At 36.8% G+C, this 15,594-nt stretch overlaps 1 protein-coding gene across 2 annotated transcripts; it reads left to right on the forward strand.

Moving 5' to 3' along the window:
• Positions 1-30: 30 nt before the first annotated feature.
• On the forward strand, positions 31-13,225 carry NDUFB5 (NADH:ubiquinone oxidoreductase subunit B5). Of its 2 annotated transcripts, XM_019751889.2 has the most exons (6): positions 39-265; positions 6,567-6,655; positions 7,678-7,744; positions 8,539-8,600; positions 9,641-9,747; positions 12,997-13,225. In XM_019751889.2, exons 1-6 carry the CDS (start codon positions 142-144, stop codon positions 13,115-13,117), a joined length of 570 nt encoding a protein of 189 aa, XP_019607448.1. In that variant the 5' UTR covers positions 39-141; the 3' UTR covers positions 13,118-13,225. The 2 variants fall into 2 exon arrangements, with proteins under 2 accessions (XP_019607450.2, XP_019607448.1); XM_019751891.2 differs by lacking the exon at positions 9,641-9,747 and having other exon boundaries at positions 31-265; positions 12,997-13,186.
• The last annotated feature ends 2,369 nt before the right edge of the window (positions 13,226-15,594 follow it).

Genomic DNA, 15,594 nt, shown 5'->3' on the forward strand with positions numbered 1-15,594 from the left:
ATGTCCACGGCGACCGGACGGAAAGAACGGGAGCAGCCTTTGCCCTCACTCAACATGGCCGCCTTCCGCCTTCGTTCTTGTTGGTAAATTGACTCTCTCGGCTCCCGTTCTCCCCCCGCCCTTCCTGTCGCCGCAGTAGCCATGGCGTCCATGAGTTTACTGCAGCGGGTTTCGGTCACTGCGGTGGCAGCTCTGTCTGGCCGTCGCCTTGGCACTCGACTTGGATTCGGGGGCTTCCTCACGCGAGGCGTTCCGAAGACTATCGGTGGGTGCTGGCTCAGGAAGCAAGCGCTGCCCGGGGAAGCGGGGTGACGGATGGAGGACTGTTCCCCGTGACCTTGGTGGGACCCGGAGGGAACCGGGAGAAATTGCGGGCTTGGGGCTTGAGAGGAGAGATGGAGCACGGACAGTGTGAGGAGATTGAGGGTCTTCCTGAAGTACGCAGATGGGTCGCGTTTAAAGGATTATTACCATTTGTGAAACACTTTCCCACTCAGCCATCCCAGTGGTACTACGGAATTTGCGGGATGAAGCTGAGCTTGGCAAGGCACAGAGCCGAGCCCCGTGTCTCTCAGGCACCAGATTGTGTGTACTTTCCCCCTGCGCTAGGTTCTCGTCCCACCGATGGGAAGTCGTGTTGCTCAGGAGCCCACTGATACTCAGTGGTGTGTGGACAGGTGGAGAGGCTCCTGCTGAGGCATTATGTGTGGGGACTTGCTGGAAATATGATGGAAAGGATCAGTGGTATTCAGCACATACCCAGCACGAATCTCAGCCTGTTACAAAACGACTTTGCTAACGTTCCTTGATAAAAATCCATTTGTAAGCCATTTCTGATTACAGCTATCCTCCTCTTCAAATACTCCTGGAATAGTATTTAATCGTAGATAAACTGAGCTACAAATTCACTGCCAGATCCGCTTTATACACTGTTCCCTTTCTTGGAGTTCAGGTCACCTGTGTCCTTTCCACCCAGAGCAGGAAAGTATCTAATAGCTATGCTGAAGGTTACTGTGTTTCAGCTGTGTACCTGCTTTCAGAGGTATTTTGCATGTGAAGTTTATCTGTCACTGTGCACTGAAAGGTTTTAATCTGTTATATTACTGTTTATGTCTGCCCCGGTGAGAATGTGAGCTCCAGCAGAGTGCAGAACCTTGCCTTGTTTTGTTTTTCGGGAGTTAGAGGACGAGGTTCAAATCCTAGCTCCAGAGTTTAGTTTCTGTGTGACCTTGAGTCATCACATCTTGGAAGCTAAGTGGAAAACAATTGCTTGGAACCTGTATTTCTTCATCTTTAAAAAAAATTTTTTTTTATTACAAGTGTCCTTCTGTTGAGATTATATAACTAATCTCTTTCCCATTGACAAGTATTTAGAACTCTGAAATGTATTTCTACATAGTTTTATATATTTCTAGAAATGTCATTTTGAAATGAACTTGTCTGTTACCATAAGAACTGAAGAGAGAGAGACAGAGAGAGAGAGAGAGAGAGAGAGAGAATGATTATTTTAACCTACTTCATAAAGTAGTTGTGAAGAGTGAGTGGGGAAAATCTATAGCACTCAGCATTAGCCTTTTACAGGGTCCTGTGGCTGCATCTTTTTTAAATGACTATTAGTGTCACGTTATCTTCATTTACCCTCAGTGTAAATCTTTCTCAGAATACATAAAAGTATTCTCTCTGTTTAATTAGATTATTTTTCTCCCTTCTCCCGTCCCCCCTCTGTCTCCCCACTCCGTCCCCCTGCCTCCGTCCCCACTCTGGTTCCAGCCGTTGTTTCTCAGTCTAGTTGTGTAGGACGCAGCTCCCTGGCCCATGCTGGTATTATGAGCCTTGCGCTCCCCCCCCCCCCCCCCCCAGGCAGTCGGTTGCTAATAGGCAGTCGGCTTTCACACTGGCTGCTGGCCACTCACTCTGACCTCCGGCTGCTCATGGCAGCCCAGCTCCAGGGAGAGCCATTGTTCACAATCTTAGCTGTAGAGGGCACAGCTCCCTGGCCCATGTGGGAATCGAACCTGCGACCTTTGGCATTAGGAGCACAGGTGCTCCAACCACCTGAGCCACGGGGCAGGCCCAAATTATTTATTAAATGTCAAATATCAAGGGATTCCAGGCATGAAATTAAGTCCTCCCCTCAGCTGCAGGGAACTTTAATGTTGAAGACTGATGTGTGCATGTTTTGGTTTTAGAAAACTAAGAAGAGTATTAAAATGATTATATAAACAAAGTGGTGTGGAGTTAATTCAGACATGGAAGATAGAGCATTTTAACTGGATTCTGGGGATAGTTTTAACAGGTACAATTACAGGTGGAAAAGTAAAGGATATGTTTTCTGATATATCTGAATATGGGGCTCTTACGATACTTAGCTGTTGAGAGAGAAGGCTAAAAAAAAGAAAGTTGGGACCAAATTGGGGAGGGCAGGGGCTCAACACAAAATCAAAGTATCTTAACTATTTTGTAGGCAGCAGAGAGTGTTTTAGCAAAAGAGCAACATCAGTTGTGTGTTTTAGGAAGATGCTTCTGAATATTGCATGGCTTGGAGGGGATGTTGGTTACTTAAGCCAGTGAGGTAAGGAGGGCATGGAAAAAATTGGGAAGTTTGAGTCTTAGAATCAAGAGGCCTTGACAACTGATGAATAAGGGGTGGATGCAAGGAAGATGACAGAGATTTTTAGCCTGGCTATCATGTTTTCCCGAAAATAAGACCGGGTCTTATATTAATTTTTGCTCCAAAAGACGCATTAGGGCTTATTTATGTTCAGGGGATGTCATCCTGAAAAATCATGCCAGGGCTTATTTTCTGGTTAGGTCTTATTTTGGGGGAAACACGGTAATTAAGTTGGTGGTTCACTGGGAATAGCCTGGGAATGAGGAAAGAAAATAATTGTTGTCTTGGAGGTACAAAAGTATCCTACAGTATCTTATTTGATCCTCAGAGATCACAGTTATAAAAAACATAACCTTCCCTAGATTATTTGTGTTTAAAAATTGTTATTGAAACCTTAGTTCCATGTAATTAATGGATACTTAACTGAGAAATTCCAGGCTTTAGAAAGTGATAGAAGATGTGTATTTTCGTGGCAGGAAGGTCTGAGTTCCCGAAATCCTGGCAGTCACCTGTTTGTAGGCAATATTCCCCCTAATATATTTAGATTGTAAGCAGATGGCTCTACCACATCAACAACAAATCATGAAGGCTCAGAATATTTGAAGAGTTTAGTGCTATGAAATATACTTTAAAACAGTTAATGATAATAACAGTTTTCTAGCTCATTTAATGCCATGAGTCATTGTTTAACAATAGGGTAATTTTATATGAAGAAAGCAAGCAGTTCACATTAAAACTGCATTAATACTACTAGAATGCAACTAGACCAGTCTTCCATAGTTTTTTTTCCACATTTCCGCATTTTCCACATTTATTTAAAATGTCATTTATAATCAGTTGTTCCTAAAACCACATAGTGGAATCTTTATGTCTTTCTCTCCATGTGGCATTTGTGCACGTGTGGGCGCACATGCCTGTCTGTCTAATTGAAGAGAAAAGTTGGAATTTTACTGTCTCTGAAAGTAAATCTGAGTAGATTTACTTTCAGAGACTAAGGAACGATCCCCTACCAACATTTAATTTACTCAAGAATTGCAAATTAAACCATATTTATAGAGTGTCTACAATGTGACAAACCCTAAGGATACTAGAGATATTATAACAGTACTGAATAAGACACATCCTGACCTGATGGACTTTAACAAAGTATAATAATTAAGCTTATTACTCATTGTTCTAAAGAAATGTAGGCATGCCTCTGAGATTGCAGGTTTGGTTCCAGACCACTGCAATAAAACAAGTATCTCAATAAAGCGAGGCATAATCTTTCTGCTGGTGGAGGGTCTTGTCTTTGATTTGCCAAACACACATCTGTGAGGTGCATTAAAGTGAGGTGCAATAAAACAAGGCATGTCTGCAACCAGAAGGTATTGTGGAGAATAAGTGAGAGGCCGGCTTCGTATAGGGTAGTCAGAGATGATCTTTGCATAGGTGACATTTGATCTTAGCCCTATCGAGTGGAGACGCTGCAACTCAGCCAAAGAGCCTGGGGAAAAGCTTTCAGGCAAAGGGGAAAGTACCTGCAAAATCCCGAAGGCAGGAAGGAGTTCTTGGAATCGGAAGGAAACCTTTGAGACTGATGAGTTGGTAAGGGGTGCCTTTTTCTTCTGAGAGGCCGTATATTCAGATCTTTGAGGAAAAGGACCTTAGAAATCCTCCAGGCCAACCCGCCATGGCATGCTAAGCCTTTACATCCCATTATTGATACTTGAATAACATCATAATGAGGAAATGGGGGAGTTGGTCCAATTTTATTTTCAACCATTAAATTGTTGGAAACGTCTCCCTCGTATTAAGCTTGAAATTACTCTTTTACCCACTGATCCTAGTTCTTCCTTTCAGGTCAGTACAGAATAGTGTAAGCCCTTTGTCATGGGACAGCCCTTCAGATACTCAAAGACCCTTATCTGGTCTCTACCCATACTTCTTTTTTTGTGGGCCAATCAGCTTCAGTTCTTTTAGTTTCAGTATGTCAGTTTCCAGGTGGTTTTTCATGGTGGTTGCTTAAGTTGAGGTGTGTTCCAGATTGCTCCTTTAAAACTGTGCTCTGTCTGGGACACACACACTTCTGGAGATACAGTTAGGAGACGGGGTTGGGAGGCTCCTCCTGTTTTGACCCTGTATCTCTAGGACATCGAATTAAGATCAAATTACCCTTGGCCTTTTTTGATAACCACATTTCACCAATGAGTCTTAACTATGTTTGTGAGCCAGTAAACTTTTGGGGGTTTCAGGCAGGACTTTCCACTTATATTTAACCCTTTCGGATCCAGCCCTTTGTAAATGTGTATGATGATTTTTTTGGGATCCCATTTCATCATCAGTGTAGTAGCCACTCTTGTAGCGGTAGCTCTGTGTCATGTCAGGAATGTCTTCATCCAGGCCCTTCCTAGAAATCGTTTGACCCTACAGGGCTCTGAAGAGAACTCGTTGGCAGGTTACTGAATTAAGTAATCAGCGCCTTTTGGGTGTGATCAGTCAATCAATTACCCATTTCAAATTCATTTAACTTGCTATTTCTCTCAGCTTGTAATGTGCCTTGCTCACACTCCTCTCCCTCACCATCCAGTCTAAATAAGAACTTTACTTCTGGGCCTGCTCTTTTCTGACACTGCACTGTTTCTTTCCTTTGTTGTCCTATGAATTTGTAATTATGTTTATGTATTCATTTAGTGTCTCTTCCAGCAGGATCCACAGCCCTCTTTAGACTGTAGGCCTCGCATAGGACCTGCAAATTATCAGTACTTAAATATTTTTTTTAATTCATGAGTCGTTTATACTATTATCCAGCCCATTTTTTTTAATCAAGTCCACAAGAAATTCCACGTTTCAAGTGGTTTGCTGAAATACATACCTATTTTGTCAAATTTTCTTATCTTGTTGTTTTAAGTCTTAGTAGTATAAATTGTACTTAGTAAATTCATGCCAGCTTCTAATTCTTTTGTGAATTAACTCTTAAATTCATTGCAAGCTGCTGCAGGTGATACCAAAACTATGAAGATGGTTTCTGCCTTCAAGACTTTTATATTTCACTGGGGGCAGTGAAAGCAGTTACACACCTCCCTAGAATATACAGCAATTCAAAGGTAGGAGAGATATCATCTGGTTGGGAAGAACGTTGGTTTCTTGGAGGATAAGATGTCATCTGGGTCTAAAGAACAGATTCCAGGAGAGGGGAAGACAGTTCATACACTTAAGCTTGAACAAAGGATACAGAATGCAGTTACACAGCAGAAACACAGTAACCCTCAGTTTCTCAGTAATAGCCTTTCCTTTCCTGCTTCCAGCAGAATGGGTTTAGAGTGCCTGTGTAATCCTTCCAGACTTCCAAGTTAGGGAAACAGTGTAAAAAGAAGATCCAGGAGTGAAACTTTGCCTCACTTTATCTCCAGCGAGGTTTGATTAAATGTCATCTGGGGGAAGATTTGAAGAGGAGGATATTCAAAACCAGAAATGGCTTACAAAAGGATTTTATCAAGATATGCAGTGTTTACTTTTGTAACAAGTTCAAATTCCTGCTGAATATATGTTGAATAAATACCTTTCTATCTGTTTTGCAGTAAGTTCTAGTGTTTATTGCCTCATATGGAGTGGCATAATTTAAATTAAATTTATTTCTTTTGCAGCATCAGCAAATATTTGATGCAGAGGTAAACAAAGTAGCCTACCAAGCTGACCTTCCTGTCTGCTGTTAAAACAAATTCAAAGAATTTTTTAGATATTTCATTAACATTGAATAAAAATGAGGAATGCTGTAGTTTAGAACAGTACATCAATCTGTTTAAAGATACCCTATCTGCCCTGCCTTTAGTACTTAAATAAAAAAGCATGCATTTTTATCATAATTCATATTAAACATTTATACATGTACATTTTCTTATAATCTGACTTTATTTCAGAATATAACACTTTACGATATGAAACTTGTATAAAACAGGGTAATTTATATTTCTAGCTCCTGTGCGACATAGTGGAGACCATGGGAAAAGATTGTTTATCATCAAACCTTCTGGATTCTACGACAAACGTTTTCTGAGTTTACTGGTGAGTTAAAAATTTTATTGAACTAAACTCTTTTCATATAAATAGGAAGAACTTTTTGGCTTATTTAGGGAACATCTTTCTTTTTATAAAATATTTTATTTTGTAAATTCATACTTATTTACTCAGAAGATATTGAGATTGTATATTAAGATCTGATTTGTTACTGAATTTCTTTTTAAATTAGTTAACCTTTTTTTCTCCAAAAAAAGGGTTTATGCTTATTGGAGGTAAAAATTGAGCCATTTCTTTCTTCTCAAGATAATGGAATTTTGAAATATAATCTGTGTCCCTGCCCACCCCATCTATAAATTATAAAACTTTGAAAACAGACTCATTTGGGGATAATTATTTGTATTACTAAAATATCCTTTAAATTACCAAAGAACTCACTGAAGTATTTCTTTAAATAAGGAATGCCCTTATTTTGGGATATGATGTTTTTATTTCTATGTTGTTCAGGAACACTGATTTCAGAGTGAAGCAGGATACTAACTGTACATTTTCAACTCAAGATTTTATAATGAAACGTAGAGGCTTAGAGGATGGAAGATTGTCTGGACTCTCTGTTCCTAAAGCTGTGATCCACCATTTGAGCATGAGCTGCCCTCTAGACCTTTTCTTGCTCTGTCATTATGCTTTGAGCTCCCACTTTTCTAGTCATGACCAATTCAAACTTTATACAGTGGTTGAAAACACCTTGAAATTTTTATGCTTTTTTTCTTAATACAAAAATGTCTAACTTTCATTACATTGTTTTAACCAAAAAATGACCACTAACATATATTGTATTATACTTGAACAATTAATCTTTTTTTCTTTTCATTTTTTGTGCCAAACATAGGCATCTAAAAGCTAGAGCAAAAGAAAATCACGGAAATAAATAATTTGATACTGCATCTCCAATTTGGCAAGCTTATTTTACAAGAACTATAAGGAAATCATGTAATAAGGACAGTTTAAAGGTGGGGAAAGAGAGGAAGTGGTTGTATGAAAACTTTTTTTTTTTTTTTAAATCTTAACAGAAATTCTACGTTTTGTTGACTGGGGTTCCAGTAGTAATTGGCATAACTCTGGTGAATATATTCATTGGTAAGTCCCTCCCTCCTGACCAAATTGGTAAATTTTAAAAACCTATGTACATTAATAAGAAAAAGAAATTATGGATAAGGAAAGGCTCTTTGAATAATAAAATAAACAGAAGCATGAGAGTTTATTGTAAAATAACCAAATCTGAATACATAATAGTGTACAATGGTATTTTTTAAACATCTTTTTTTCCCTTTCAAAACCTTTAGGTCACTGATTCCATACTGGGCACACAAAAATGGTTCAGAAAGCCTTGTCTTTCTCCTCCTCATGCTCAGAAACAACTTTGACAAGACAGAATAAGGAAAAGACAAAGAGAAGGAGGTGGAAGAGCAGCTGAGCTTTTTTTATGCATCCTAGAACATATAAAATTATAATCTAAATACGAATGAAATTGTGAATAGCCGTAAACATTAGCTTTTTCATGGGGAATTCTGCTTAGAGTACTTTCAGCATCTTGAATCCTAAAATGTTTTGTCTATTTGATATAGGAAAAACCAGAGGGAATAATACGTCTTTTATTATATGAGAATCTTGTTACACTACATATGAACAAAATGGGAAACTCATATAATGCCTATAACAATGCTTTACATATAGAAGACATCTATTAATACAAAATTTCTAATGAATGGATTTTTAATCAGATTGAAGTGAATTTAAAATATTAGATATCTTCATTGATACAAATAAAAGGTCCCTTTAAAGCCACAAGAAGTTTTCTTCCTTAAATAGGGAAGATGTGCTATTATACACTCCCGATACCAAAGTTGAACATCACTATTTTCTCTTATTAGGTGAAGCTGAGTTAGCAGAAATTCCAGAAGGCTATATCCCAGAACACTGGGAATATTTCAAGGTTGGTATAAATCACCAAAAGTTACTTTCTGTTAAATGTCTTGTGTATGCTTTTCTTAATGTCTTAATTCAGCAATTAAGATACAGTTTTATATTCAAGTTTTGATACCAAGTAGATGAATACATTTTGTGCTCACTTTTTACAAGCAACTTCTTTTGGTAATTTTCTGCATTGTTTTATTATTTTAAGCTTTATGGTTTTGTAAAGATTGAGTGCGGTGTGTTCTCAACCTAGCACAGTAAGAGACCGAATTTATCCCAAGTTCAATGCCATAGGAAAGATTTTACCAATACTTGTGCTAGCTGTCATTTATTGAGAACCTACTGTGTAGGAGGCACAATGGTAAGTGTTTTGTAAATGTCTCATTCCATGTAAAGGAAACTTATTCCCACTTTAGAGATGAGGAAACTGAGGTTTAAAAGAGATTAAGTAAGCGACCTGTCCAAGACATAGGGCCAGTATTTGAACCCAGGCAGTCTTGAGTCCAGAGCTTTCACTTTGTTAGTCATTTTATCACACTGTCACTGCTATCAAAACTCCAAATTAATTCTGTTACTTGTCTTTACAAGTGTTGTAGCGAGTGGCCTTGATTAGAGTATATTTTATCATGTTTTATTATCTGAATGAATTACATTTTAGGAAAGAAGTGCTTTATTATTAAATCTTAAGATAAGCCATTCAATTAATTTAACCTTTCCTATCTGGTAGAAATAGCTCCATTTTGGGACCACCAAACCCTGGGTTTGGCTCCTAAATCTGCGGCTTCAGTGACTCAGCTCAGGTTTTAGAGTCAGATAGATCTGGTTTGAGTCCAAATGCTGTCACTTCGTAACTGTATAACTTTGTGCAATTTGCTCATCTATAAAATGGGAACAAAAGTAGTATCTAGCTAATGGATTAAAATTATTTAAAATACGTATAAATTAGTTGGCACATAGTAAGAGTTATTGGGTTACCTGAGATGGTCATTTTAAAGAATAGTAAACTGGAAAAGCAAAATACTGTTCAGAAACTAATTTTAAACAAATTTTCTCTTGTAGCATCCTATCTCAAGATGGATTGCCCGAACTTTCTATGATAGTCCTGAAAAGAATTATGAAAGAACAATGGCTATCCTTCAAATTGAAGCTGAAAAGGCTGAATTGCGGTAAAAAGGGGCAGGGGAGAGGGCAGGGAAGAAAATCCTTTACTTTGGTTGCAAATCAAAAGAAAAAAATTAACAAAATTATTTCAACACTATAGGATGCTGTATGTAAAAGAATGAAGATGGGAAGAGAATTATTAGACTGTTTAGAGTGGAGACTGAGCTAGAGACTAGGAAACTGTTAGGTGATAATATCTGTCAAATGAAAGGGAATTCTGTTTTAAAATATCCTACTTTTTTAAGAGCAAGGCAGCCCTTTCTCCTAATTTCTTTTCCTCCTGCACCCAGTCTCATCCTTAGAGGTGACCACTATTAAATGATTTCTTATATATGTTCCAGAAAGAATTTCATGTATTAAAAATATATATATTTTATATATCATTTAAAAATATATTAACACAAATGGAATCCTCTTATAAACAGTGTTCTGTTCCTTGTCTTCATTTCATTTAAATATATCTTGGTGATCTTTCTGTAATAGCATATACCTCATTCTTTTTAATGGCTGTATCATATATTTCACTAGGTGGATATGCCTTAATTTTTTAACCAGCTTCCTATTTTCGGTACCTAGGTCAGGTTCTTTCCAAGTTTTTTGATATTATACACAGTACTGTGGTGAATATCTCATATATTTTGGCATATTCAATGTGTGTGGAATATAAATTCCTAACATCAAATGATAAGTCAAGTGTTATGTTTTAAATTTTAGATGTGTATTGCTAATTCTTCCAAAAAATTGTGCTAGTTGTCTTTTCTGTCACCAATACGTGACAATTTCTGTTTCTCCGTACCTTTTCCAGTAATTGAATTTATCAAACCTAAACATTTTTGCTGATAAAATAGTTGAAAAATGTTATCGTGTCATTTCACTTCTGTATTTTTTGTTTAAGGTTGAGTATTTTTTCATAAATCTATTGGTTGTTTGTATTTCTTTTTCTGTAAATTGCCCATCTTTCTACTAATTCTGTACATGAATTAAGTTAATGTTGGGTTTTCTTATAGATATGTTTTCCTGGCTTATCATTTGTCTTTTGACAATGTAGACTGTTTTGCAACATAGAAGTGTTTTTATGTTTCAGATAACAAAAATGTAGCAGTAGCTAATAAGTTTTGAGCACTACTATGTACCTGTGCTTTAGTAACTTTGTATGTACTTATTTAACTGTTGTCAGGTTTGTCAGTCTTTTTTCTTTAGCTTCTGGGATTTTATGTTATGTGTAGGTCCCTGATAGTAATTAAATAAGTAAATATGTACAAAATTATTTTTTTAAATGGTCACTCATGTTTTCTTTTGCTACTTTTAAATTTGATCCTATCTGAGATTTATTTTGGCATTTGGAGTGAGGTTTACATACAATCAAATGCACCCATTAAGTTCAGTGGGTTTTTCACAAAAGTATATAGCTGGGAAACCATCACAATCAAGGTCATTTTGGTCACTTAGTAAGCCTCTTTCCTGTTCCTTCTAGTCAGTCCCCATCCCCTGCTCTTCGTCCCGTTGATCTGCTGTCTATTCATCCTGGTTTAATCTTGGTAATTTATAAAAATTACTATGATATTGAAAAATATTTAAATGGTTAAAAGAACAGATTATTTTCTTGTTTTCTATATACGGAATTACTTGTATATATAGTTACCGTAGAACTGTCATTAAGTATTTAAGAGCATGGATCAGCAATATGTCTCATACTTAGGAAATTGGACTTTTTTGAACTTCAGACATATACCTTTGAGTTCCAATTAAAACTTTTAACCGGATCCCAGAACTCCTTAGACATATAGAGATCCTAAACAGTTTCAAAACAAAACAAAGTAAAAACAAAAACAAAACCCTGAATTCTGCACCCAAAGGAAAGATGCCAGTGTGAGCATAGAATTAGTAGTACCTACAGTTTCTAAGAAGCATATGTTTAGGTATTTGAAAAACTGCAGCATAAAGAAAGATATAAAATAGACAAGAACTATCTCCCGTAATTAACTCCCCTAGAGATAACTATTATTTTTGGTCTTCCAGATTTTTAATACTTTGTGCATGCGTGCACATGTATAGTCACAAATGATTACTTTCTGGTTTTTAATGAAATGGGAAGATGCTTATTCATTTTTGATGCACACTCATTTTTCACCTTGCTTTTAATCTAACAGTATATCTGTCATCTCCTTCCATGTTACTATATATAGATTTTCCTCATTCTTTTGAACAGGTGCATAGTAGTCCATTATATGGGTTAACCATAATTTATTTAACCAGTCCCCTTGGATGAATATTTTAATTATTTGCATTTTGGATAATTCCATTCTAGAGTAGAAAAGGAAAAGGATGACATTTAATACTAAATAACAGATAAATATGTTCTCTTAGATACACAATCACAAAGGTATATAATCTCTCCTAGATAGGATTAGTGAGCTGGTTAAGGTTAATAAAGTGAATTATTTAACTGTGACATATTTCCAGTCATGAAAAAGTTGGTGAGTCTATAAAAATGGAAAGTACAATGTTTTATGGAGAGGGACTATTTAAGGAATGTGTGATAGTTTTTACAAAGGCTTGGCTGTGGAAAAGGAAAGTATCTTTATAGAATCTAGATTATTGCTTGTGAAGAAGGAGGAGGACAAGTAAGTAGTAGATCTTACAGTGGGAGAGTGTTTTTCTTAATTCTGATTTTCCTTATAAATAGTGATTGTCTGATGTTGACCAGGCTCAGTGTGATGCTGGTGACTGGTGAATAAGATACCATTCCTGATTTCCAGAGGTTTTCTGTCCTAATGGTGATGCACAGCCAGTATAAACAAGGGGGTGTGAGCTCCTTCAAGAAGGCTTGTTCATTTTTTAATTCCTAGCACTTGGTACAGCATATGGCCATAATACTAGGCATTCTGTGACCCTCCTAATATCTAAAAGGCAGGAAGACAGGAAATGCATTATCACTATTCAGGTGAAAGTGATCTGTCAAGACAAAGAGCAGGGACAGGAGGAGAGAACTGATTATCAAGTCAATTGATGTTTTTGTGATTAAAAACAACATCTGTTGGCTAACTATGTAAGCAAGGTAATCAAAATCAAAAACAAGTCCCAAATTTTGCTTATAGGTGTATGTCAGATACATGTGTACACATGGAGCTGTGGAGGGATGTTACACTTTACATAAAGCAATAGACTCTAGTGGTTGTTCTCTATGGTGATAACTCGTTAAATTTGTCATTGGAAATGCTAGAATCACAATATTGCTGTTTCATTTGATACAGGTTACAGGAGCTGGAAGTACGAAGACTAATGCGTGCGAGAGGAGATGGTCCCTGGTACCAGTATCCAACCATTGATAAGGAGCTTATTGATCACGCTCCAAAAGCAAGTCCCGACAACTAATCTTTTTATTTCTCTAAATACAAAGTGTATTCTCTTTATGGGAAAATAAATTAATAAATATATTCTGTATTTTTGCTCACTGTGGTGAATAAAAGATCCTCTTCCATGGCTCTGTTTCTCAATGTTGGTTCAGATTAAGGCTTTTTTGTGTGATTTTAATTTATTTCAGATTTATGAGGTATAATGGACAAAATGGTAAGGTATTTAAAGTATATATCGTAATGATTTGATATAAGTATACATTGTGAAAGCAGGTTAAGGTTTTTGATGTGGGGGATTTCAGCTTCCTCTTTTAAGAAGGTTTAAAATACAAAAAAACCAAAAAAACAAAAACAACAAAACTTGGAGAACTAGGAATTTGTGAACGCCTTAAAGGTGGAACTTTGAAAGGTTAATGTTTTACTTGTCTGATAAGTGGAAGTTAGAAGTCTCATTATGTTAAGTATCAGGAATATAGTAGTTTATATACATGTCTATATTGTTGACATCTGGATTATTCAGGGACAACTCAGAATTTTAAATTATGTTAAGTATTGAACCAATTACATAAAACATTAACACCTTAAAGTTTTTCAGTGAACAAATCTCAAAGTTTATTTTTATGTTTTTTAGCCATCTATCATTTTTTTGAAAGACACACGCACATGCACACACACACGTATTTTTCTTAGATGCAATCTCTAAGATACTTTAGAATCCTTTTTGTAAACATTGGAGTTGTTCCACAAGGTAAAATGATTACTGTGAAGATTATTAAATGTGAGTAAAAGCTTAAATAATGGCTGTTGTTTATTAAGCATTTACTGTCTGCACTGTTTAGCACTGGGCTAAATAACTGTATTTTTTTCATGTTATTTAAAAATTGACCTCATGAGGTACTGTTACTTTCTGTGTTTTACAGATGAGCACTTGAGGCTCAGAGATTTTAAACACATACTCAAGATTTACAAAAATAAACATTTACACTTCAAATTCCAAAGTGACTTTTTGCTTCAAAAATTCATAATTTTCAGCGAATACCTTTTGAGCACCCAAAGGACTGTAAGTGCTCTTTACAATCCAGCTTTTGGGGTGGTTGCATTTTCTTATTTCCCCAGTAGAGGGCGACCTCATCCAGCAACCTCCCGATTTTGTCTTGAAGATTCCTGTGCAACCTAATGACCACCTCATAATTCTGCCAAAGGATTTGAGTGAAGGGCATGCTGTCCCTGAGCCCCTGCTTGCACAAACCATTCAGTTTATAGGAGAAACGTCCGGATAAAGGAAGCAGAGAGGTGCTGTAAGTGGTGACTGTAAATGATACTACATCTACATGTTACATTTCACTCTTTTTAAACTTGATAGGTTTTTTGGCATCAGTAGGTTCTACTTTATTTTCTCCTTTCTGCTACTACAGATGTAAGGAAAACAACATAGGAAATCTGATGGTGTTATAAGAAATACTGATAATCCCACCACCCGTAAGGAAATTGGAGAAATTTCCTTCAGTCTTTTTCTTTTTGTACATAGCTGGGATCATATATATAAAATGGAGGGTTTTGTTTTGTTTTGTTTTACATTTGAAAGTGTTTCTTGGAGGAAAACATTAATAAAACGTGTGTGTGTGTTTATACTGATTTTTCATGCAAACTTTTTTCCAGTTCACATATTGAAGCTCATATTGGTCACTATGATGCATACTAGGGTAAAGTGGTCATCACAGTGGACATGTTTCCTCTGAAGAGTTTACTCTAGCACAGACGACAGACATTAAATCAGAAGCTATATGCATTGGGTTTGATAGGGGAAGAAAAGGCAGTGTAGCAACCTGCGGGATCCCAAGCTAGCCTTAGGGTACATGCAATGACTGGAAGCCCGTTTTACAATATGTGGAGCAGTAGGCCCTGAGTAAAGATCTGTTAGTGAATGATACATGGATTTAACACTGTTTTGAGTTATCATTAAATTATCTCTTTTTCTGCAATTGTACAGGGGCCCAGTGTCTTGTTATTAAAAAACAAACAAACATGGGCTTGAATTGAGCAGACTTCAGACTAAATCCTGAGCTTGCCAATTACTATGACAGTAATAATGACTACCAGCTATTTAGTACCTGCTACATGTGCCAGACACTACACTAGGAACTTTCTATTTAATCTTCCCTCTATCTCATGTTAAAGTTCCTTCACTGCTTTGAGCCCTGTCTCTAAAACGGGATTATGTTCTTCATCCCGCAGTGCTGTTGTGAAGATTACTGGGCCAATATATGTGAAGTGCCCACTATACTGGTAAGTAATCGGTGATAAATAGAGTCTGCTCTCTGTCAACTAAAGGTAGAAATGGTCCACTCCCTTTTCAGGAAAATTACATATCCCATACTACCTCTGCTTCAGGCTTACTGACTTCACAGAATAATGGAGTTACAGGTAGACTAGAGCCAATGGGCAGTGTTTTGAAAATTACTCTCAAATCATGGAAAAGGTCAACTGTACCAAATT

Source organism: Rhinolophus sinicus, linkage group LG01 (genome assembly GCF_036562045.2).
Source record: "Rhinolophus sinicus isolate RSC01 linkage group LG01, ASM3656204v1, whole genome shotgun sequence".
Taxonomy (NCBI): Eukaryota; Metazoa; Chordata; class Mammalia; order Chiroptera; family Rhinolophidae; genus Rhinolophus; species Rhinolophus sinicus.